The following is a 25,592-nucleotide window of genomic DNA, read 5'->3' on the forward strand; positions in this document are numbered from 1 at the left end:
GTCAGGATCGTCTATATATTTCTTATCCCCGTGTCAATGTAACATTTTCCTGAAAGCTTTAAAGACTTTTGATACTGGCTTGAAAGAAAGTGCAACTTCAGCGGTTGCATGCCTTCTTCTTCGTCATCTACAAGCTGCACTCAAGTGAAAACCATATCACATACGACATCTTACAACCATCAACATAAAGTTTCACAAACTTGGACTTAGTTAAGCAATCATAAAGTTGAAGTTTTTCTTGGTTTCACAAAGGTCGTACATCTATATTGTTGAAGTTCAACTTAGATTTACAAAATCATCAACACATTACAACGTTAACTTTGTTTCTTAATATTACACTAACTCGACTCAGTTTCATGTTCTCGTATTTGAATGCTTACCTCTTCTGCATGCGACTCAGTTTCATGTTCTCGTACTGATTGGGTCGTCCTTTCTTCAGCTTCTTCATCATTTCTTCGGGGCTCCATTTCATCTCTTTCTTTGGGCTCCTTCACTTCTTCTTCGGGTTCCTTCTCTTCTTCTCTGACCTCCTTCTCTTCGTCTTCGGCTTCCTTCTCTTCTTCTCCTTCGTTGTCTTCTTCTACTTGTCTTGATTCCTCATCTTCCTCTTTCTCACTTGATTCCTTCTCTTCCTCTTTCTCACTTGCATTTTCTTCGCTTTCATCTGCATCTCGGGGACTTTACTCGGTTCCCGGGGCGACAGATTTGTCGATGGTGCTTGGGTTTGCTTCATCCCTACTTGCTTCTCCTGATTCTGGAACCATAGCTGTTTCTTCTCCTCCTACACTATTCGAGCTGTCTTCTTTCGCCTTCGGATCGTCTCGATTCAACACTATTTGGGTTTTGATTCTCAATTGAAGATTCACGATTGAGTAGGGTTTTCAGAATTTCAAGAAAAACGCGAACGGTCGACACATGGAGAAATAAGTTAGAGACAGTGAAACCCTGTCTTTATTTTTATTTTTACAAGTTCATTTATTACTTTATTTTTAAACCTCAATTTTCAACCGATAAGGGAAAGAAATGGGAAACATATTCGAGAATTCAATTTCTTGAAGTGGTATTCAATTTTGTTGGGTCGGTATTGGATTCGGGTTTGAATAATCTTAGGTAGAATTGTAATTATTTAAGTTTTTCTTAGTTTCAGTTTTGTTGTCTTTTACTAAATTTTTCTATTTAAATAAAGATTTAATAAATCATTAAGTGGGGCTTATTGGATTAGGGATTTCATCAAATTTTAGGATTTTCCCAAATCTTCTCTTATTGGATTAGGTATTTATAAAAAGTTCTACAAATCCTCCCTTATTGAATGTAGCATTTATAAAAACCCTACCAAATCACCTCTTATTGTAAAATATGGATTTCATCAATGAGATTTATCAGAAATTATTTTAGATTATTGAAAACTATGATTTACTCTTCAAATCCAATAAAAAGAATACCATCTAAAGAGATGGAATTTAAGAAAAAACAATTATTTCATATTTGGGACAAGAGAACGGATCAGAGAGAAGCACTACGGCTCCAACATCATCCTCAAGTCACAGCTCTAGAACAGCTTCCTCTTCTCCATCCCTGGTATCCTCGCTCCCATCTCCGGCGTCACTATCCGCGATCTCGATCGACTCTCCACCAAAACCCCGTCCTCTACGTCACCTTCCCTCCAGGGTCGAATAAACCTTTTTGGAACGATCTTGTATCCGAAGAACAGATACTTGTCTCTGCAATTCTCTAGGTGGCAAAAACGTCTTATGCGATAACTATTTTGATAACATGAAAATCATGGTGGATTGGGACTAAAGAGGAAAACCCTGAAGAAGCCCGTCTTGATTTCCCTGAAGAATTGTCTCAGGCAGAGCAGACTGAGTTTGATTTCCGAGGTGGTGCAGGAGCAGTAGCAACAGCAGCTTCGGTTAAGACGGTTGCGATTCCTGAAACTGGTAGCTAACCAACGGAGACAGAGACAGACTCACCTGAAGTTGAAATGGAGGAGCTTTTGTCTGATGATGGAGAGTATATGGCTGATAAGATTCAAGTTACACCAGTTCAACTAACTCAGGTTCAACAGTCTCAGAGAATTTCTGGCAAGAAGTTCAACTTTGCAGATACTTTTCCAAAAAACTCTTCAGGTCAAAGTGAACTAGTTAAGACAATACATCTGATGAAGAAGATGGAAACCTGTGTTGGAATCTGATTTTTCAATAAAAGGTCGTGAGGAACCTCAAGCTGATATTACTATTACATCAGCAGGCAAGTTGCTTAATGAACTTCCAGCTAAAAAGGAAAAAACAATCATCAAAGACGGTAGCTCGTTCAAGCTACTGTAGCCAATATATTCAAGAAAGCAGAGCAGAAAACAGCTGGTCCTTCAAAGAAGAAATCATCATCGAAGGCCTAAGTTTTGTACTTTCGAGAAGAAATAGAGGTATGTTGTTTCTTGTGCTGTGAGAATGAACAAATCAAAGTGCGATTCTTACACTGAAATCTGAGTTCAGTAGAGGAACAGTTGATTATATATATGGTTTGGATCTGTCTAACGATGGATTAAGTGGTGTTATCCCATCAGAATTGGAGTACTCTCAAAACTACGAAGCCATGAATCTATCTCACAATTTCTTGTCGAGCTCTATACCGGATATCTTCTCAAAGCTGCTGGACATTGAGACCTTGATCTTTCTTATAACATGTTACATAGAAACATACCTCTTCAGCTAACAAACCTTACTTCTCTTGCGGTATTCAAGTCTCATGAACAATATATCAGGTATCATTCTCCAAAGAAGACAATTTAGCACCTTCAACGAGAAAAAAACTACATAGGCAATCCTCTTATTGGCGGATTACCGACAGAGAGAAGATGTGAAGGAGCACATAGGGAGCACATAACAGAGGAGAAATAGAAGAGTTGGACTTTTGTTTGAACTCTGCAACCTATCAAAAAACGTTTTAATTTTTTTTCACCGTACGCGCAATCGTTACAAGACTATATTTCTTTATAATGTATAGTAATATCATTTGATAATATATGTTTTAATATAAACCTAACAATCAGATTACGATTTTGTAGTTTAGTGGTTTAAGTTTTTGTTAAAAAAATATTAAAAAGATTTTACCATATCCTACCAAATTCTCTTTTTAAATCTCCATCAAAATCATTGAATTCAACAAAACCCTCCATCATAATCCTTGAATTCAACAAAACCCTCTAAATCTTAAAATCTTGAAAACTTTCTCAAATCCCTAATTCAATAAGGCCCCCTAAGAGTACGCGAGAATTTTTTTTCCTACCAGGAATACTGGAGCAATTGATTCTAAAAATCATCCATTCTAAGACTGTTACAAGAAGACAACTTGTGTTTATCTAGTCAACACTTTTGACGCAAACAAAAAAAAAATCTAGTCAACACTCGTGTTGCCACACTCGTCCAGACACGAGAAAAAAGAATCATGTGTTTGATTTGATTATTCAAACCCACTCTGAAGTTAATAAATATTTTCCTTATCCAAGTGGGAGAAGTGGGATTTGCGACACGATTTACATACGCAATGCAACATAATGGAGTTTGAACTCTTTCAAGCGTCCATGAAGTTGAGTCGTGACTATTTGCAGTCTGTCCAATTAAACTATGTGGTTACCCCGATTTCGCGGATATACGTATTTTATGAAAATTAAATCATATTTATAATTTTATAATTTTGAATAATAATCATACTATTAAAAAACTATTTTATTTTAAATAGTTTTAAAATCAAAAGTTTTGGTATTATATAATTTTAAAAGACTATTGAGATATATTGTTTAATTCTATAAATTTTATTATAAGTTTCCAAAAAGTCTTTTATGACATACTTTTTGATTAATAAAAAAAACAGAGATTAATAAACAAAAATTATTTTATAACACTTTCTATTTTCGCATTATTTTGTCTACAACTTTATTTTTTTAAGAAGTAAAATAGTTACAAATAATTAATTAACAGTTATAGTAATACGTAAAACATTTCAGCAAACATATAAAAAATTTAGTACGCAAAAGTATAATATTAAAAAGAATACAACCAAGAATATAACATACAAGTTTTATTATTCTTCACTGATGTTTTATATATGTATCCTTTCTTTTTTCCTATTACAAATAAGCATGTCAATTTTATTATAATCAAAACTATATCAATAGAGTCTTAACTCTAGTCATGTATTAATATATTGTTCTCATTTTTTTAATTTAATTATAATAAACCTTTTCATTGATTAATATTATTTTAAAGAATTTACCATATAATTTTATTATAATCACGGCTATATGAATTATATTAATAGAGTATATTGACTTTAGTCTCATATTAGTATAACTAGAGTTTTTAACCGCGCTACGCGCGGATAAGATATTATATGTATTTTTCAATTCTAAAATAATAATGTATAATATTGTATTACATTATTTAAAGAATATAAAATAAGACTACATAACATAAAAATATTTTTTTAATTTTCTTTGTGAAAATTATTATGTTGTTTGATTGTTGTACTTGATTCGCATATTTGCATAGATATATGTGATAGATGAATAACTATATTTTTATTATCAGTAAATAATATATATTTATTATATAATATAAGAAAAATAAAATTATTTACTTTTTAAACAACCTTGTCTCATGTTGGGGACTCGGTTATAGACATATCATATTCGAAGAAAACATTTTACAGTTATCAATCTTCTTAAAAGTTAAGAAACAAATCTGAATATCAAAACAATATCTCATACGATCTCTTTGTGGAATAACTACTCTAAAGTAATTGAATTTAGGCATCAAAAAGGACTGGAAATGGATGTGCAGATGTGTTATCTAAGTCAGCTTTACAAAGTACTATTCATAGTTCATATATCATTTATGTCCATCCTATTTTTTTTGTCTATCCTTTCTTAAACATCTTGAAATAATTGATGCTAATTAATAATAAAATTTTGGCTGGCAAAAAAAATCAAATTTGTCTAATTATCGCTAAAATATTTTATTAATATCGTCTAAAAAGCTTTCAAGTGATATCATAGTTTAATTTTTGTTAGTTTTTTTGTTAATTTTTAGAGTTTTTTGTATTTAAGATTTTTTCCATATTAAGCTTCTATTTCTTTCACTGAATTGATATATATATATGTCATAAAAATTACCATCAAATCATTTTTACTTATTTATTATTTTGTTTTTAATGAAAATACACCGTTAAATAATTTAATTTAAAATAAAATTATATATTAATTTGTTGTATTCTAACAATTTGATTGATTTAATTAATTTGCTTTGGTGGATAACTTATGAATCGGGGAAACCAATCTTATGTTGTTATATTATATTTATTTGTGTATATAGAATCTATATATAATGCTAGTGTAATAAAGAAAGAACATTATTTTTTGTAACTTCAAAAAGGTACATTATTACAATTTGAAATTAATCAAAATTGAATAAAATGGTAATTAGATATTTGTAAATCTAATTGTTTTTTATCTTGTTCAGTTGGATTCTCATGAAAAGAAATCGATAGGTTAAACAAATGTTTCAAAATTTGTTGTGTTATTGTTTTGTCTATAAATTATAAAATTTATTGTTGATATATTTAATTATTGCACCCTTAAATAATATTTTATTAAGACATTAGAGAACTATGTTTTGAGTTGTTTTGTCAAAATTGTACAAAAATCTATGTTTTTTCATATTTGTCACGAAAATTTATATGTTAAACTTAGTTTTACAAAATTCTTAACTTTGTCACGAAAACAAAAATCTATGCTTTTTCATATTCTTCAATGTTCTCACACTTTCAAAAAATATATTAGCTTAGTCACTTACTTATTTTTTTTTACAAAACAAAGTATCGGAGTCTTGAAAGTTGAATTCATATTATTGTAATTGTACATAAGAGTTTGTGATTACATACTTAGTGATTCTTGTATATGTGTTCAAGAAAGTTTCAATGGCTTAGTGGTAACTGTCCTATATTAATTTCATAATAACCCGGGTTCGATTCTTTCCTTCGCATTGTTTTTCATTTTTTACGAAAAAATAAATGAGATGACGTGGTAATTTCGGGCTCTCTGATTGGTTGATTTTTTTATCATACGTGGACACCCTCTCCATGGCTTATATTTGCCTTTTAGTATAGTATAGATTTTTCATCATCCATTTCTTTCGAATTTTTTATTTGCTTTAAGAGATTTAGTTTCATATTCAGTTACGATAACATGCGAGAAGACTGATTCAAACATCATCACTCATTTCCCTTCTTTCACCAAGCTCTAAGAAAAAATTGAAGTTCAGATATGCTTACTCTTTTCTAATCAATCATGTAAATACCTTTTGAGTTCAGTTATGAAATTGACTTTGCTAATTATGTCGACAATGTGAGTACATCCTAACATTAATCAGCTCACCCGATTGCAGAACTCGGTTCAACCTGTTCACCTAACGATTGTAGATGAAACGGTAAAGACTAATGGAAAGTGGACAAAAATGTTGATCAAAAGCAAAAAGAAGAAGTTTCAAACATACCAGCCATGAGAAAAAGATCAACTGCTGCAATACGAGAGAGAGAGAGAGAGAGGCAACGAAAGAAACAGAATATGGATTTAGCAATAAAAGAAACGGAAAATGGAGAGGATAATAACAAACACAAAATAATATTATAAAATATTTGAAATCTGTTAGTTGACAAAAAAGAAGAAGATAAACTCTGTAGAAATTTAAAACTATCTTCATTCTTCAGTTAAAAAATCTAATAATCTACAAAACTCTTTTAACGTTACGTTTTAAAATAATTAAATCAGCAGGACTCTTTTTAAATTGAAAATACTGTTTAGTTTTTTTAAAAAAAATATTGATGTAGTCGACATATGAAAAAAAAATAGGGCCATTAACTAAAATGGGCTGAATCCAAAACCCAAGGCACAACACATAAATTCCGGTCTTGTCTTTTTGTTTGCTGACACGATACACCTCGTGTTTGCACTTACCACTTACCCGGCAGCTATACTTGCCAAGTCACTTCATTGGCTATCAGCCACCACCAGGAGGGACCCACCAATCCTGGTTCGTGTATTTATTTACGTCGAAAACACGCAAACACATAGGAAAAAAAGTTTTTTATTTATATAGTAAAAGAAAGTACAAAAAGGTACAAAAAAGCTAGAAGAAAAAACAAAGAAATGGGCGATTTTGGATCCGATGGATCGTCAAGCATGAGCATTGTAATGTATCCGTGGTTAGCATTTGGTCACATGACTGCTTTTCTTCACCTCTCCAACAAGCTTGCAGAAAAAGGGCACGAGATCGTTTTCTTGCTCCCCAAGAAAGCTCTAGACCAGGTCAAACCTCTTAACCTCTACCCAAATCTCATCACTTTCCACACCATCTCAATTCCTCATGTCAAAGGGCTCCCTCCCGGTGCTGAGACCAACTCCGACATACCATTTTTCTTGACCCATTTGCTTGCGGTTGCAATGAACCAAACCCGGCCCGAGGTAGAGACAATTCTGCGTACAAACAAACCGGATTTGGTTTTCTACGATTCCGCTGATTGGATACCTGAAATCGCTAGACCGGTCGGTGCTAAAACGGTTTGCTACAATACCGTCAGCGCTGCGTCAATAGCCCTAACTCTTGTCCCTGCTGCGGAGCGAGAGATCATTGATGGGAAGGAAATGTCAGCGGAGGAGTTAGCTAAACCGCCTCTAGGTTACCCGTCTTCAAAAGTCGTCTTGCTTGCGCGCGAAGCAAAAACCCTAAGCTTCGTCTGGAGGAGACACGAGGGCGTTGGTTCTTTCTTCGATGGGAAAGTTACTGCGATGAGAAACTGCGATGCGATCGCTATAAGAACTTGCCGTGAGACGGAAGGCAAATTCTGCGATTACATCGAGAGCCAATACAACAGACCGGTTTATCTAACCGGACCGGTACTCCCCGTAGACGAACCTAATAAGACTTCCTTAGAGCCTCGATGGGCTGATTGGTTAGCCAAATTCAAGCCTGGTTCTGTTGTGTTCTGCGCTTTCGGTAGCCAACCCGTTGTAGAAAAGATAGATCAATTTCAAGAACTCTGTTTAGGGCTTGAAGCAACCGGTTTACCGTTTCTGGTCGCGATAAAGCCGCCTTCAGGTGTGTCAACGGTGGAGGAAGCGTTACCTGAAGGGTTCCAAGAGAGGGTTCGTGGACGTGGCGTTGTGTACGGAGGTTGGGTTCAGCAACCGATGATATTGGACCATCCTTCAGTGGGGTGTTTCGTTAGCCATTGTGGGTTTGGTTCGATGTGGGAGTCTTTGATGAGTGATTGCCAGATGGTTTTGGTGCCGCAGCACGGTGAACAGATATTGAACGCGAGGCTGATGGCAGAGGAGATGGAGGTGGCGGTGGAGGTTGAGAGGGAAGAGAATGGGTGGTTTTCACGGCGGAGTTTGGAGGATGCCGTGAAGAGTGTGATGGGTGAAGGTAGTGAGGTTGGTGAGAAAGTGAGGAAGAATCATGACAAATGGAGATGTGTTTTGAGCGACTCTGGGTTTGCTGATGGTTATATCAGCAAGTTTGAACAGAACTTAACTGATCTTGTGAAGTCATGAATGATCATTTTTATTCTTTCCACTTGGCTTGGTTTAATTTGGTTATGTTCGTGTATTAGCCATGGTTTAAGATATATTTGTAAAACATGTTTTATTTCTTTCGCAATTCTCATAAAATTAGCTGATTAGGGAATTACTTCCTGAAGCTGATAAATCTATATTGTATTCCTTTTATGGAAACTAGAGTTTATCTCCGCGCTTCGCGCGGATTATATATTTTGACGTTTTAATATTATACTCCCTCACTATCAAAAAGATAGATATTTTAGAGAATTTTTTTCTTGACAAAGATAGATATTTTATGTTTTCTATGAAAAAATTATAAATTTCAAGAAAATTAATTGATTTTATTGAATTACTATTGGTTAAAAAATATTAAAAATTGAAATTGCAGAAAGCGATACATTTAGTATAGTGACTTAATGTGTTTTTTTAATATGTGCGAAAACGCTAGAAAGTCTATCTTTGTGAAATGGAAAGAGTATTTGTTTTGCCAAATAATTTAAAACTGACCTTTTGAATACAATATATAATTTGATATAATTTACATGTGACAGATATAATTTTAAATGTAAACCTATTGTTTAGAAAAAAAACTACATTGTTTTACCATTTTTAATTGTTTGGCCATTTTCAAAAATATTAATATTTTTTTTACAATTTAAATGAATTTAAGATATGATTTTACTGATATATGTATATTTGTCTTACATCTATATATTATTGTTCTAATAAATTTGATGTTGGTCTTATGTGCTCTTTTGTTTTTTAGATTTGTTGTGAGTGGTTTGATTTGATCCATGTTGTTCATAGTGTTTGAAGCGAGTAACAACTTTCATAAATTATTTATAATATTAATATGAATGTAAATTTTTTTTATCTTCACATTTTTATCTGTTTTGGGTTAATGCTAGTTATGAAATTTTTTTTTCCGATTTTGGATGCTTTATATTTGTCTTAAATTTTTCGTTTCATCTATACTATTATTTGCGAAATAAATTTTTGGAATCGAGCTCTCAAGTTAAAAGTTATAGTGGTTAAAATAGTTTTTACCCTTAATGAATAAATAAAATATATAAATAAATTAAAAAATAAAAACAAAATTTCAATTTATTTGATTAGATAATTGATTAAAATTAATAATAGTAAGAATTATCCAAAATCTGAAAATATAATTTTAAAAGGAGATAATTTTTGTATATGTTGTATTGTTATCTGAAAAAGTTTTTTAGTGAAAAGTTAAAAACATAATTATATAACTATATATTAATCAAATAAAATTCTTAATTATCTAGTTAAAAATAGAATATTGAATTTTCCAAAATCTAAAAATATAAAAAAAAAGAAGATTATTTATATATAGATATATATATTGTATTGTTATCTGAAAAAATATTTTAGTAAAAAGTTAAAAAAACATAAATTATATAATTAAAAATAGAATATTAAGTTATTTTAAGATTTATTTTAGTATAATGAATATAGTGTACAAAGAACTTTTTAAAAATTTATGAATAGTTTAAACCCGCATCGCGGGCAAACACCTAGTTAACCCATATAGAGACTTATAAAAATCAACCAGAGATGATCTTTATATTAAACTATTTCTTCTATTTATTTTCTTAAAAATCAAAATTTATGATTAAATACAAATTGAATACTACGTAATAGGTGTGTTGTAAGTTTTTTTTTTTAAACTGCTGGTGTGTTGTAAGTTGGTAGATACAGAAGTTGATTATAAACATAGATGTATTTTGGATAGTGCAGACAATCCGACAATAGAATATGGTTTGGCAAATAAGACAATAAGAACTGAACAAAAGTAAGGACTCTCTCTCTCTCTCCTGCAAAGTGCAAACACAGTATACACAGCTCTTATGTTGGGCTACTATATGAGTAAAATGTGAATTGTATTGACAGAGGAAAATGCGGTTAACTTACTTGAATCCAGGTAGAAAGCTAAGGATACATGAAAACTGAATAAGTATACATAGACAATAGAGAGAACTGCAGTGATAAGCAGTTCCACTATGTGAAATAAACCTAGATACAGACTGATAAAGATTAAATTCCATGTACAAAAATGAACTACTGCTCAAGGATCTGCTGGCGAATTGAATATGTATTTGCCAGTTTATCAAATATACAATATTGTCTGCATATTCCATCACCATTCACACAGCAACACCACTGAGAAACAAACATGAGTCAACTATGTTTTATGGGTCACACAGAAACATATGGCCCAAAGAATAATACCTGCAGACTCACTTTTCTCTATTGTTTATACCTGAAACACGATTGAATCTGAATGATCGTACATCGCGGCAGCTGCAACTTCATCATGTGTGACCTTTCTATGTCAATCCTTGTGTTGTGTGCATTAAAAACGTCACAACTTTAGAATCTTAGTATCAGAAATAAAAGAAAATGGAGAATGTATAATATTTATATATACCTGTAAAGAAGCAGCCAGCCTTTACCAAATTTGACATCCACATCGTCATTCTCTTTCTTGAGATATTGTTATCAGACCATCAAATCAACCCTAAAAAGTAAATTTGAAGAGTTAGTTTTGGCACACAAATCTACCGTGACCATCAACCCCAAGTTTCTTTTAAAGCAGTTTTGAAGTCATTACCTTTTCCATTAGTCCATAGGAAACCTTGTCTGGTTCAACAACTTCACCTTGGTCAATATTTTTTTAGCTACTTTGTATGCCTGCATTGCAGTTTTTTAACCATCAACATCTTCTCTCGACCATTGTGTTATAAAATTCCATCTAAAGAAACATAATAACAATGACTTCCAATCTAAGACACATTATACTAATTAAGCATACCTCTCTCTCATGAACGTTGAATTGATGCTGAATTTGATTTTACCAATAAAATGTCTTCACTCGTCAATCCAAATATGTTATTTTTCTTCATGTGCCCTGCAATATCTTCTACGCTACTTTCATCTCCCTCTACCCATTTTATGCAAAAAAAATCCCAAACCTTGGGAGACTCAGGAGAAGGAAAAACAAAGTCACTCTCACTTTAGCCGCGTACAAATGCATTAGCTGAAATTTAACATCTGCAGTACCTGAAACATTTTCTGAGGGAGTTTTTTTTATATTGTGAGCCACTTAAAATATACTCCTCCCTGAAGAAGTAGGAAGCCAATCCATAAGAAAAATAATGTAGAAAAATATTTTCAGACAGGAAAATAAGTCAATATGATTGATAGAATGCACGTTCAAGCATAGAAAGCCATGAAACATAACACAACATATACAAAGTAAATCAAAGCTGGAATAATTCAATTTTGCAGTAAGATAATTAGACCATCAAAGTGTGATCGTAGATTCAGGGACCTAGAAGATAAAAGTGGAAAGTGCCATTCAATCTTTCCTGTCAAAGGGGGACAAAGTGACACCAAACAGTTTCACAGGAATACATATCACTATATATATTAGCCATCTATTCACAATCACTTAATCTTTGTAATTCTATTGTTTCACTTGTAGTTAAACGAATAAGATATTTATTTTTTTAAAAAAAAGCTTACTTAGAACATGTAAGGTAGTGCAAAATTCTAGATTGAGGATTAAAACAAAGCAACACCAAATTAGAGGTGTATCTTTTGGTGTTGAGTCTATCTGATAAGCTCACAGAGAATTTGTGAATCGTCCGTAAGTGGATAAAGAAACCAGGAGTATGAGACAAACTAAAACTCAAGAGAGGGAGAGATAAAGCTTACTTTCAAAGTACATAACGTGAGTCCAACAGGCATCTATTAGGCGAGTGGCAGCCCCTTGATACCTTAAGCTTCCTCCAAAATTATCCTCTTCCAATTCCACACTATAGATTGTGGTCATCTCCATCGTTTAAAATATTATTGCTCAGAGGTACAATCACGCTCACACCACACCAATTAATCAGAGGGATTGAATCGTTACGACAGTGGAACAAATCTTAACAAACAGAAATCTAGCACTTTAGGAAGTCGATTTCATATCGTATGGGTAAGTGGAATTGAGTCGTAAAAAAATGAATATGAGGAAGTCAATCTCATACCTGCTCATCGATCAGAAGGAGCTCTACGGTGATTAGTGGTTTCAGTTGATCTTACTGCTAGGTTTCGATTTTGATAGGATTTAGGTTTAGACGAAGCCATTTATATAGGAGGAGGATGAACGTAAGGTGGAACGAAACCAGCCAGAAGGTATAAAAAGAACATTGATTTTTTTTTTTGGACAAAAAAAGAACATTGATTAAGAGGGGGTTACAGAGATAGAAGATATAGTGGATTAGTCGATCACAGAGAATTGAGAAGTTGAATTGTAATTGTCGGGCTCCACATGGCCATGTTAATTTTGTTGGAAACCACATAGAGGCCCAGTTTCTGTAGACAATGCTGTTCTGACGTGTCGAAGCAAATAAATCTTATTGGCCTGAATAAAAAATCCTACATGGCACGCTCGTTGCTCTCCTTATTCGGCTTTTAGTAGTGTTAGATGTTCCAATTTTTCAATTTTATATTATAATAAATATTTTCATTTATTAATATTATTTTAACCGACTTACTATATATTTTTATGTTTTTTAATATACAAATATTTTAATCATTTCTGAAAGTAATAACCCAACTATACAATCAACATTTGTCACTAAAAAATGAATGAATGTTCTTAAAATTGTATATTTGACTGTTTTGCATTCATTGGACACATTTTAGAAGAAGAAAAAAAAAATATATATATATAGTGAGTATAACAAAAAAATATTAGGTTTAGGTTGATTAGTTTTTTGTAATCTATAATTTATTGTATCCACTATTAATATAAATATGTTAAAATCGTTTATATAATTATTTATGTCATACCATATGTATTTGTTTAAAATTATATAATGTAACTTATGATATTTAATTGTTTCTATAAAAAATTATGTTAATTCTGTTTTCTTAAAATATTTAATTGTTTTATGGTGATATAGATTAGATTATGTAGTTCTAGGATTAGTTTCGTTTTTAAAACTTTAATTAAATAAATGAAAATTCAAATACCAACAATCAATCAAGTTTGAGAATTAATTCTAAACTTCACCTAAAATGACACCTAAGCACAAGTGACTTCTCAATTAATATATAGTAGGATACTCAACTTTATGTTTGAAACAATTTTGTTTTTTGTAGAATAATTATAAAAATAAATTTTAATCGGTAATTTTACATATTTTTTAAAGACTTACGATTGTAAAATTTTACTGTTAGAGTTCTTTAAATGAATTGGATTACAATACGTTTGTAAACAGACGCATTTAAAAAAAAGAATTCTTAGATTCATCCCGATGAACTTCTAGGTTCACCAACCAATAAATTTTAGTTATTTAAAATTCAATATCTTTTAAAAAAAGAAACAAGATAATAATAATTTGTCAAGCTATATTATAATTTTAAAATAAATAAAAAATAATAGTAATTACCAAAAAAAAAATTGTTTAATAGTGTTAATGCGGTCAACAAAACACTAAACCCTAAACCATAGATCCTAAACCTTAAATCCTCGGGTAAAACGTAAACCCTTAGATAAATCCTAAACTCTAAATCATAAACATTAAAACTATATTTTAAAAATACTAAACAATAAATCCTTAACCCTGAACCCTTGGGTAAATCCTAAATCCCAAGGGTTTAGGGTTTATCTAAGAGTTTACGGTTTAGTATTTAGGATTTATAATTTTAAAGATTTACTTTTTAATATTTTTGATTTAGGGTTTAGGATTTACCCAAGAGTTTATAGTTTATCCAAGGGTTTAGAATCTAAAGTTTAGTGTTTTGCTGACAACGTTAACAATATTAAAAAAGTTATTTTTGGTAATTATTATTTATTTTTATATATTTTAAAAACATAATATAATTTGACAAATTCTTATTATTTTATTTCTTTTGTTTTTAAAGATACTGAATCTCAAATAACTAAATCCTAATGGTTGGTGAACCTACATGTTCATCCTAGGGAGGGGTGAATAAAAAAAAACTCTTTTTAAAATTAAAACACAAACCTCTGATGAGGGTGTATTGGACTGAGTATTTTAGAAGACTTGAGAGGATTTTATATATAGGTGGGTTTGGAGGAAGTTTGGGTGATTTTAATGAAACTCAACAGAAGAAAACGTAAATACTGATGGTTCTAGTAGAATGTATTTCTAAATGTCGGAGTGTTTTAAGTGATTTGATATCTGTATACACAACAAGATAATTAATTGCCTTTAAACTCATCATTTTTGTAACTCCAATATTTTGCTTTCGACATCGTAACTTTTTTCTTTTGGGTAAACTTCGACATCGTAATTTTTGAAGACAAAGGCTCTCTAAGTTTTTTTCTCTCTACTCTTCATCTTCTTACAAAACTGATTATACATTTATTAGCAATATTTCGTTGATGTAACAAGTATCTATTCGGTCAAATGTCCAAAAACTTGTCATTTGCAACGCCACCAAAACATTGAAGCCTTGTGTTCAGAGTAAGCTCTATAAAATTCTCATCTCAAAGTGGACTGTACTTGTTCTAAAGCTGTGATTGTGATCATGAGAAGCATGAATAATGTGTTTGTGCAAGAGATTGCTTGACTTGTATCTAGCTTGAAGATCATTTTCTTGTAAGCGAACCACTGTCTTAAGAAAAAATTAACAGAATTAATTTACATGTTAAGGCCCATCACACACAAAATGAATCAAGTCTTAAGATTCAAAAACCACTCGCAGCAAGCTAATTTATTAAACTAATCCTAAATCCAATAGTGATGATGACAAATCGTCTAACACATCCCACATCTTTCCCTTGATGGTTGCAGTAACAGAAACAATAGTTGCAACATCTATGTTAGTGTTCTCATGACGTCCAAAAATATCTCCAGTAATTTATTCCTTAAGTTTTCATAGGCACATGAGACACGGTTATGTTTCTCTTAGCCATTTATGCCCAGTTTTTTTGCATATCCGTAACAATTTTGAATTGTTATTTTATTTCTCTGATAACCAAATTCATGGGTTGATCATATCCCTCAGAGTTGACCCTGAGATTTTTACATCTCTTACTTGATTGTAGAGCTCATTGACATAAGGATGACGATAATAAATCACTGAAGCATTGTAATTTTTATTTCTTGTTTTTCTCACACCATCATTGATGGAAACTCAATTACAATATTCTTCATGTCAATTAATCATTGGAACCTCAAGAAATCAAATGAAACTCTTGTTAATTGGAAGTGGTAATTCTATTGAAAAATCCAATGAATGTTTATGTATGTTTGTTTCTCAGAAATTTTTATTAGGTTTTCGCAAATACCACATATAGACGTGATATTCTATGGAGGCAATTTTTAACTAAAAAGTGATACAAAAGATCTTAAAATCCATTTTCAAATTTCTCTTTTAAAATAGAAAAATTGGTGTGAATGTCTCTAACTGAGTCTAATATTAGAGATATACCCTTCTCTATTTCCTTTCTTTAACGTTCTCATATTACCCATATACCTTACACTGACTCTACTACCTAGACCCTCTGTGCTGCGTCAGACATGTCTACTCTACTAGCTACACTTTCTAGTCTGCGTCATAATATTCTTTCCTTATCACTACATTCGCTTGCAAAAACTCCATTGCTTTCTAGAATTAAAAATAGATTTCAGTTTATAATAAAAAAAGAGAAACAAAAGAAAAACTTATTTGCAGACATAAAATAAGTAGAGAATAAGTGTAGAAGAAGAAGAACCTCGCCCTCAATATCTCTACATCGATAAATATGACATCTTTGAATACATTTTGGGATTAAAAATGGGATCTATTCCTTAATTTGTACCTACAACGAACTCTTCCTCTGCTTCCACGACGGTGGTGATTAGTGCCGTCCCTATTAATTTGGTGGTCTAAAGCACATTAACATAATGTGGCCTCATATTTTTTACTATCAAGTAATATTTTTTTGTAACTGAATAGTATTAGAGCTATATATTATAATAATATTTAAAATATGTTTTCAACGATGAATCAATATTTAGCAGATAATAATATATTTATTTAAATTTAGTAGGAAACTTATAATTATGGCAGTTAAAGTTAGTAATATATATAGCTCTAATACTATTCAGTTAGAAAAAATATATTCTAATATATAATTACTTGATAGTAAAAAATATGATTAGAAAATTATTAAGGAATGAAAATAATCAAAGAGAGTCATATTGTTTTTTTTTATTTGTCAACAAAAGAATTATATTGTTAAGTAAGCAATATATTATATGAAAACTGACAGAAAAAAATAATGAAAGGATATGTATGTTTTTAAAGAAGTGCATAATAGTTGACTCTCGTATGTCACGAGTATTAGCAAACAATCTGAAACTACTACACTAAAACATCCCTAAAATGTGGCCTCTAAAACTATTTATTTGATTGTGGCCTAAAGCATATGCTTCATCAGCCTTATACAAGGGACGGGCTGGTGATGAGCTCTATTCTGCTGCCGTTTCTGAGCAAGCCATACGACATGGCAACCATCCAACGACATGCGTAACACCCCTAGCAACTGTTACTTGCTATTTCTTTGCGTAGATGTTAACTTTTTATTTAACGGATATCTATTAACTCAACTATCTTATTTTTATAAGATATGCATAGATTTAGGCGATACTGACATATGTATTTGTTATCAATATAGATTAACTTATACATAATACATCATAAGTATGTAAAAGCATTGTATTATTTACCTTCTAAATCCTAGGTTAACTACTAACATATTAGTTTACATGTACAGAGAATATGCATTCGTTAACAAATTATGTTTGTTATCTCTCTATATCAAGAAACTTAAAGAAAAAGAAGCGCAAAGAAAAAAAAAACGATAAGGCAAATATGTTTATTTCTTACTACAAAATTATATACCAAACGAATTGACACGAAAATATGTTAATTTCTTGACTATCACACGAGAAGGACTTTCAATAAATAAAGGTATAAAATAATCAACTAATTTAAGTCATGGCATAATAATTGGAGACAAGAGGGAGGAGGCCAAGTTGGACCGAGTCAAGTCACAGAATCTGAGTCCAACTTGACGCGTTTCACGTCTCCTTCCTCGCAACACCCTATCACTCTTTACACACAAATATATACATCATAGACTCTACACGTTCTATTCAACGAATACTCAGAATCTAGTTTTACCAATATCCTTGCTTGAATAAGATTCAAATGACGATCATCAATTTGGGCGGCGCCATCGCGATTCGCGAGGTTTGGGCGGAGAATCTCGAATCAGAGTTTGAGGTAATCAGCGGAATCATAGACGATTATCCTTTCGTCTCGATGGACACTGAGTTTCCCGGCGTGATTTTCAAATCCGATCTCCGCCGTGGAAACCCGGCCGATCTCTACCGCCTCCTCAAATCCAATGTTGACGCGCTAAGCCTCATCCAGGTCGGTCTTACTCTCTCCGACGCCGACGGTAACCTCCCCGATCTCGGTGATGGCCGGCGCTTCATCTGGGAGTTTAATTTCAAGGATTTCGATGTGGCGCGTGACGCACACGCTCCGGATTCGATCGAGCTTCTCCGTCGGCAAGGGATTGATTTCGAGCGGAACCGCCGCGACGGCGTCGACTCCGAGAGGTTCGCGGAGCTGATGATGTCGTCGGGGCTTGTCTGCAACGAGGAAGTGAGCTGGGTGACGTTTCACAGCGCGTACGATTTTGCTTACCTGATGAAGATTCTCACGCGCCGGGAACTACCTTGCGCCTTGGGTGAGTTTCAGCGCGTGATGAGAGCGTTGTTCGGAGAACGCGTGTACGACATGAAACACATGATGAGGTTTTGCGAGAGGAAATTGTACGGCGGTTTAGACCGGGTGGCAAGGACGCTTGAGGTTAACCGGGAGGTTGGAAAATGTCACCAAGCCGGTTCCGATAGTTTGCTTACGTGGCACGCGTTTCAGAAGATGAGAGATTTGTATTTTCACCAAGATGGGCCGGAGAAACACGCAGGTGTTTTGTACGGACTTGAGGTGTTCTAAAGGATTATCGACTATTTGTAATTTAAATTTAATTAATTAACTTAATCAATCCTTGTAGTAAATGTTACTGTGGAAATAAATATAAGTAAAAGGCAAATTATAAAGTGGATATCTTTTGGTTAATTTGTTTCTTAGATTTGACTTGCGGAAACGCAGTAGGCACTATATACAAATTCAATTAAAGGATGGATGCTTGTACTAAATTGTGGGAACAGAAGGGAAATGCCCAATTTTAAGAAGAGACTCTTCCTAGGTCCGAATTCACAACCTAACTAATGTCTATCGAAGGGAGAGATTTGCTAGGAGTATAAGATTAAAGCTTGGGATGGTGGAGAGATTTCAAATTGTGGAATGTATCAATACTATTAAAACATAAGACTTTTTTTTTGAGGTGCTCTTCTGTTTTAAAAATATTTACTAAAATATTTTAAAACTATACTTTTATATTTATAAAAATGCCAATGTCAATTATTAATAATTATTTAAATATTAATTACTTATATCAAAAATAAACACGTTACTTTGACATAATTAAAAGTTTACAAGAGATCATCGCAGATTTGGATTTCAACTTTCAAAGGTGATTAATTCTAATATACAATATTTTGGAGTGTTTGACGAAGATGAAGATTGAAGTTTTGCTTGAGATTCAATTAGGCTTACATGGGATTTTTGGTTGTGTTATGGCGAACTGAAGGAGGTTTCATGAAGGTAACCCGTCGGAGCTTCCGGAGGTAGACGCGGTGAGGAGAGCAATTGAGGAGAATTGTTTGAGAAAGTAGATCAATCGAGTCATCAACGCCGACTACACCAAAGTGATCAATAGAATCTCACTACCCGAGTTCAAAATCTCAATCTTCTGAAATTTAGATTCTCCGCCATTTCCGTCTTTTCAATTCGGTAATATCTCTGAAATACGTTTGCTCTGTATTGTCTAACACATGTTAAATTCTTCACCTTTATAACTTTGATGTATAAGAAATGAGCGAAAGTGTTGAGCTTTATTGATGGGTTTCTTCAGGTATGGCTGGTGCTATATAAGTCAAAGGTGTTGCAGTTACTAAGTACAAAAGGTCAAGTTTTATGGAACTTTTTGTTATGTCATTACATTTGTGCTTATATAAGTTCATAGAAGTGAATAGAACATTGTTTGTATACGTCTGCTGTAAAGTAATCAGAGGAGTGGTTATAATTTCAAAATTTTCTGTTGACAATGGACATGTGTTTAACCCAGTGATCTCACCAAACCCAAGCAAGCTAAACATGATAGTCTCATCAACCACGAGACACCATATCATCTCCTTCTTACGTACTCGCAGCTGTCTACATAGTAGATAGTGTACGGTCCTACCAGACCATATGCTTTCGCGTCCAGCTAGCCTAGAAACTATTCCAATGGGAGAGTTGACCAGTTCTTCCCACACATCAAGTCTTATTGTTTCTCTAATGTGGAGGAAAAGTCTTGGACAAAAATTGTGATTAATATCTTTATTTTCTAGATTAGAAGACCCTTCAGGATAAAGTCTTGGAGGGTAATCTCGTGATTTAACTTCAGCAACATCCATCTGATCATATAACCCAACAATAAATCAGCCACAAGATAACAATAATACAATCATAACATAACAATAAATCAGCCACAAAAATAAGAATAACTCAGCCACAACCAAAAAAAAAACTCAACCACAACATAACAGTAACTCAGAAACAACATAACATTAACTTAGTCACGATATAGCGATAACTCAACCATAACATAACAATTACTCAGTCATAACATAACCCTAACTCAGTCTCAACAAAACCCTAACTCAGGCGCGACAAAACCCTTAAAAAAACCATATCACAGCCGCAACTAGGGGTGGACATTTTACCAGATATCCGAAGCCGCACCCGAACCGGAGTAGCAAAATATCCGAACGGGTATTGAATTAGGAGAGATTGGATATTCAAACCCGAACGGGTAATATCCGAAGATAACCGAACATATGTTTAGTTAACCATATATTTCTAGTTTACATAAAATATGTATATTGATACTACACATATTTTAAGTTCATATGATATACATAGAATTACAGAGAAAATGATTTGCTACTCACTTAAAATGCATGTCAAATTTTTTATTTCAAAAATTAACAAAAAGTTACATTCAAAATTTAAAAACAATAACCAAATTAATGTCTTTTTTAGTTTCAAAATGTTATGTCCAAATCTATTAATCATTCAATCTATTAAAAATAAAAAATTAGTTAAGTGAAAGTTATATTTTTAAATATAAGAAATTTGAGAAATGAAAAATTTAAACTTTTATTTCAAAATCTAAATATTCGAACCCGATCCGAAATAACCGAACCCGAACTAAAAATACTCGAACCCGACCCAAAGTACAGAAATACCCGAACGAGTTCTATACCTCTACACCGAAATATCCAAAAATCCAAAATACCCGACCCGAACCCGAACGGATACCCAAACACACACCCCTAGCCGCAACATAACTCTATCTCAGTCGCAACAAAAAATATAACTCAGATGAAATATAATATATAACTGGCCCACAAACTCCACCAATACACAATTTATAAAGTCGCGACATTCTACCGGAAAAGACGAACTCGTAGATAAGAACACGGCGAAGACGATTTCGTACAAACGATTGAAGACAACAATTTTGGGGAAGACGATATCAGAGAAGACACAATATCAACGTCAGAGAATTATTTCGAGGAAGACGAAGTAAAGTGAAACGTCGACGAGGATTTCTGAGAGTGAGAGTATCCTTGTGGTTCCTTGAGTGGGAGTATCCTTACGGTTCCTTCTTCGAGACACAATGTTCTTCGTTCCTTTTTTTTTAACCCCTATGTAGTTGTGGAGAAAGAGACGGTTTGATTTCTATTTTGTTGATGTGGAAAAATAATTTCAATTAAAAACAAAAACTAAATAAAGGCCCTTATTGTCATTTATTTGGGGTATCCAAACATTCTATTAATTTTAAAAAGATATATAACACTCTAGTAATAAACTAAAATTTTTATAACATTCTAGTAATTTTCTCTAAAAACTATGCAATGATTTTCTTGTATGACTGAATAAATTTGATGGGAAGGGAGAATACAAGTTATATAGATCAAAATATTTTATATACTAATTAATGTATGATAAGAAATAATATATTAACAATCAAACTAATTACTTCTATATATAAATACAAATTCAATTTATTACAAGCACACTTATTTTATATTGCTAGTTTATTTTAAATACGTTTGTAATAATAACATTTATAATATTATAAAATTAAATTAGTGTGATTTTATTTTGTTGCATAACTATTTATCATTTAAAATTTAGTAGTATTTATTTAAGAGTTTAGAGTAGTCATATAGAAGTTGATTGGTAGAGGTTGTAGTAGCTTTGGAGTTTTTGATTTAAGATTTAAGTTGTAGATTTTGTGGCTTTAGATTTAAATTTTATTGCTGTAGGTTTATTTCAAAGTTTTAAAAGCACTAAACTTAAAGTTGTAGAAAAATTGATTTCTAGAGCCATTATATTTCTTCTTAAAGATTTCGGACTCTAGATTTAGTTTTTATTAATAAAACTTGATTGCTTTAATTTTATTGCACTAGAGAGAATTATGGTTGTGTTGAGCACTCACAGCCAACACCAATCACCCCCATAATTAATAATATAAAAAATGTTGGCTCTGCAAATAATCTACTAATTACTCATTTTCACTTACTGAGATGTTTTTCAGTGAAAACATAAACTTGTTTATTTTTTGATTTTTTATATATTCGGTAAATTTTACTAATTGGTAAAATACTATGTAGAATCACGTTTAAAAACGAAGTTTCGCATGTTTACCAATAATGGCCAGAGAGTTGGTTGGTGCGAATTAGAATCATAATCTTTTTCCTTTAAGAATCTGCAAAATTAAGTTAAAGCTCCAAGGTAAAGAAAGCACTATTTCTTATCTAGAAGAAAACAGCTTTCATTTGTATTCGCCTTCTCTTTTACCTTTTTTGCTGATGTTAATTCCTTTTATTTAATCCAATTTATCGAAATGAAGCATAGATCTCAAGAAACTTTCAAACTAGAAAAGGGGATAAATGTCATGCGTTCTGCGCCAGAAGGTGTGCAAATGTCACACACATGACCACGATTTTCACCACTCACGTGTATTAAGTCATCAATATGCATAAAGCTCTCGAATCCATATTTACGTACATTACTCTAAAATGTAAATTAAAGTACTATGCAAAAGTTATAAGATAAATGTTTCATGAATATGAACACTACAAGTTTCAATACAGTTTACGAAAAAAAAAAGTTTCGATACAATACTGAACATGCCAAAGTCACCTCTCTAAGCAAAAGTTTGTACAAATTGATTAAACAATTATCATACAGATTTATTCAATCTCAGAGCATAGGATTAGAAAATATATTTACTTGGGAAATCAGCGCTCATCTGGAAAAGAGAAAACATACGTCTTTTAAGTTAGAAATTTAGTTGACCCAAGGCTGCTTACTTTTAGTACCAAGTGAATATGTATAAGAGTGTCATGTCTCCAAGAAACACGATCCAAAAATTATGCAAAGGTCACACCTCTTCGTATACAATTTTTTTATAAAATGAGTAAATGGTTAATCAATTTGTCGGTGACTGCCAGTGATCATCAGTAATTATGATCACTAGATAGACGAAATAAATAGAATTTTTTTCAGTAAAAAATTGTTTTCTTAACACTTGTGCAAGAAATCTTGACTAAATCGTAGTTTGATTTGTCCTTAATATATCTTTCGGGTTTCGGCATGTTTCTTTATATCCTACAACACAGAAATGTTTTTTATGCTTAATAAAGAAATGGAATTGTTTTTGTAAATCAAATAAAATATTTTGAATAGTCAAAACTTCAACCTAAGATCGAAACATTTTAAGCGAATCATTTAAATTGTTTTTTTTTTGTCATCCGATCATTTAAATTGAAAAGTAGGTTATTTTACATACGGTTTAAAAGCTTCGAAGCTAAAAGCCGAAATATATGCACTAATATTTTACTCTCATTATATTTAGGATGAATGTGTTCAAACATTTTATTGGTCCATGCATATGAATAGGTTTCTTGCAAGAGTTCATTTTCTGTTTTTCCAACGTATCCTTATTTTAAGTTACAAATTAAAGAAAATATATTATTATTATTATTATTATTATTGTTATTATTATTATTATTATTATTTCAGTTTGGAGTTTTTTGTATCAATGTATTAAAATAAAAAAGGAAAAGTTGTATGGACCTAGTAATTATTAGGTTAACCATAAATCTCAATCATAAAAACGCAGTACAAAACATTAATAAGAATTTCCAGTTAACTAAAGCAATAAAAGCACAGAAATCGTAGTCTAGACTCTAGTCTTTGTAAAGAATAATGATCATCCCTTTGCTTAAACGTCAACACCACATCGCTGGACAAGCTGGTACTTAACAGCTGGACCTTCACCGGAAAAGTGACCGGCAAGAGTAATGTAAGCTGGACAATTGACGTGTAGGCGGTACCTTCCGGAGATCCACGTTCCCACTTTCCATCGAACCCAACCGTCGATCTTGATGTTCAGAAGCACCATCCCTGCCGTTAGATCTTGGCTTAAAGCAGGCGAAAAGTATGGGGCCACCGGCACGGATGTTCCGTAGAGAAACGGCGACCATACCGTCACATCAAGGTGACCTTGGTAAGTCGCCGGCAGTAAAGTTGCCAACGTCACCTATTCAAGAACTTAGCCAAATTTTAGTCCCAAACTATTATTTAACATCACAAATATTATAAATTATAACTTCTTTAAACCAACATGTAAAATCTAGTCAATTCTCGTTTTCTTTTAATACATGCACGTGGAGATCTGTCTATTAACAATTAAGATTCGTCGGTCCTTTCGTATAAGTACTTCTAACATGAATCTTTAGCGTACGATAAATATATCACGCGGGAAGATTCCTCAGTACTCTCGTGTATTCGTAAAATATGCATTGATGTTAAAAAAGAAAACTAAACCCAAATTATGAAGTATAGCTAGACATATTTTTCGTTTGTGATCGATCGTGTCACAACAAGGTTCGTCGGTCCATTATTTTTCGTGATAACATTCTTACTCTAGTATGATTTATTTTTTTTTGAACAACAGTACGAATTTTTTTGTTCTTTTGATTTTGCTAAGGAAATGTTTTAACAAGAATTGCATCGAAGAAGCGCTATATAATTCAACATACCTGCTGGTTGCGGTAGGAGGCGTAAATGTCAAGGCGGTCATAGAAGATTCCGATCTTGTCATTAGGATTTCGAGAAGAGAGAGTGACCTGGAGATTGGAGGTTAGAAAATTGGGCTCAGAGATGTTAAACGCGTAAATTGTTGCGTCTTGAAGAACAAAACGCGGTCCGTGCGGGTGAAGAATGGCCCACACCAAGAAAACAACAAAAAGACCAGCTGCAAGCAAGCCGAGCACCGCCGCTCCTATGCGTCTGCGCATCTTCTCATCCTCATCGTGGTGATGCTCACATTCTTTCTCCGTCATTTTTGGCGGTTTTTTAGTGCTGTGGTTTGAGAGTCAGAGAGCTAATTTTTTTTGTTATATTTCAAGAAAAAAAAACAGAGAGTTACTGTCTTCTTTTTTGTCACATCAATAGACAGAGAGTTAGTATGGAGTTAAATGGTGATGATATATATACAACAAGCGGACCCTTTGCGACGATAAATTAATTAATGTATATTCGAAACGATTATCATTGCAAAAGCGTAAGTTCATTTTCTGCTTATACAATTTTGTTTTGTCAACCATTATTATTTAACCAATATTCTTGAACTTTATTTTTCTCACCTTTTAACTTTATTTTCTTCTTTTTTGTGCAAACTTTGTAA

General features: G+C 32.5%; 3 protein-coding genes, 1 long non-coding RNA gene and 1 pseudogene across 4 annotated transcripts; 3 read left to right on the forward strand and 2 right to left on the reverse strand.

Annotated features, from left to right (window-relative positions):
• Positions 1-372: 372 nt before the first annotated feature.
• LOC103848069 lies at positions 373-4,035 on the forward strand (annotated as a pseudogene).
• A 1,982-nt stretch (positions 4,036-6,017) lies between these two features.
• Positions 6,018-9,869, forward strand: LOC103848101 (anthocyanidin 3-O-glucoside 2'''-O-xylosyltransferase). The gene has a single exon (XM_033273130.1). It carries the CDS (start codon positions 7,205-7,207, stop codon positions 8,609-8,611), a length of 1,407 nt encoding a protein of 468 aa, XP_033129021.1. The 5' UTR covers positions 6,018-7,204; the 3' UTR covers positions 8,612-9,869.
• Positions 9,870-10,504: 635 nt separating this feature from the next.
• LOC103848068 lies at positions 10,505-14,305 on the reverse strand. The gene is made up of 4 exons (XR_004448483.1): positions 11,454-14,305; positions 11,253-11,332; positions 11,070-11,159; positions 10,505-10,979 (listed from the first exon to the last, which is right to left on the reverse strand). It is a non-coding gene; the product is annotated as an uncharacterized LOC103848068 (long non-coding RNA).
• Positions 14,306-17,674: 3,369 nt separating this feature from the next.
• Positions 17,675-18,789, forward strand: LOC103848067 (probable CCR4-associated factor 1 homolog 9). Its single transcript, XM_009125055.3, has one exon. It carries the CDS (start codon positions 17,861-17,863, stop codon positions 18,674-18,676), a length of 816 nt encoding a protein of 271 aa, XP_009123303.1. The 5' UTR covers positions 17,675-17,860; the 3' UTR covers positions 18,677-18,789.
• Positions 18,790-23,953: 5,164 nt separating this feature from the next.
• LOC103848066 (NDR1/HIN1-like protein 1) lies at positions 23,954-25,395 on the reverse strand. The gene is made up of 2 exons (XM_009125054.3): positions 24,946-25,395; positions 23,954-24,443 (listed from the first exon to the last, which is right to left on the reverse strand). Exons 1-2 carry the CDS (start codon positions 25,246-25,248, stop codon positions 24,126-24,128), a joined length of 621 nt encoding a protein of 206 aa, XP_009123302.1. The 5' UTR covers positions 25,249-25,395; the 3' UTR covers positions 23,954-24,125.
• Positions 25,396-25,592: the final 197 nt, after the last annotated feature.

The sequence above is a fragment of the Brassica rapa genome, chromosome A06 (genome assembly GCF_000309985.2).
Source record: "Brassica rapa cultivar Chiifu-401-42 chromosome A06, CAAS_Brap_v3.01, whole genome shotgun sequence".
In the NCBI taxonomy this organism is placed as follows: domain Eukaryota; kingdom Viridiplantae; phylum Streptophyta; class Magnoliopsida; order Brassicales; family Brassicaceae; genus Brassica; species Brassica rapa.

What these genes read in the sequence shown, in the direction of transcription:
- LOC103848101 (XM_033273130.1), top strand. Translation starts at nt 7,205, where the DNA reads ATGGGCGATTTTGGATCCGATGGATCGTCAAGCATGAGCATTGTAATG.
- LOC103848067 (XM_009125055.3), top strand. Translation starts at nt 17,861, where the DNA reads ATGACGATCATCAATTTGGGCGGCGCCATCGCGATTCGCGAGGTTTGG.
- LOC103848066 (XM_009125054.3), bottom strand. Translation starts at nt 25,248, where the DNA reads ATGACGGAGAAAGAATGTGAGCATCACCACGATGAGGATGAGAAGATG. An exon ending in CCTCCTACCGCAACCAGCAG is followed by an intron (nt 24,444 to 24,945) that starts GTATGTTGAATT and finishes GTTCTTGAATAG; the next exon opens with GTGACGTTGGCAACTTTACT.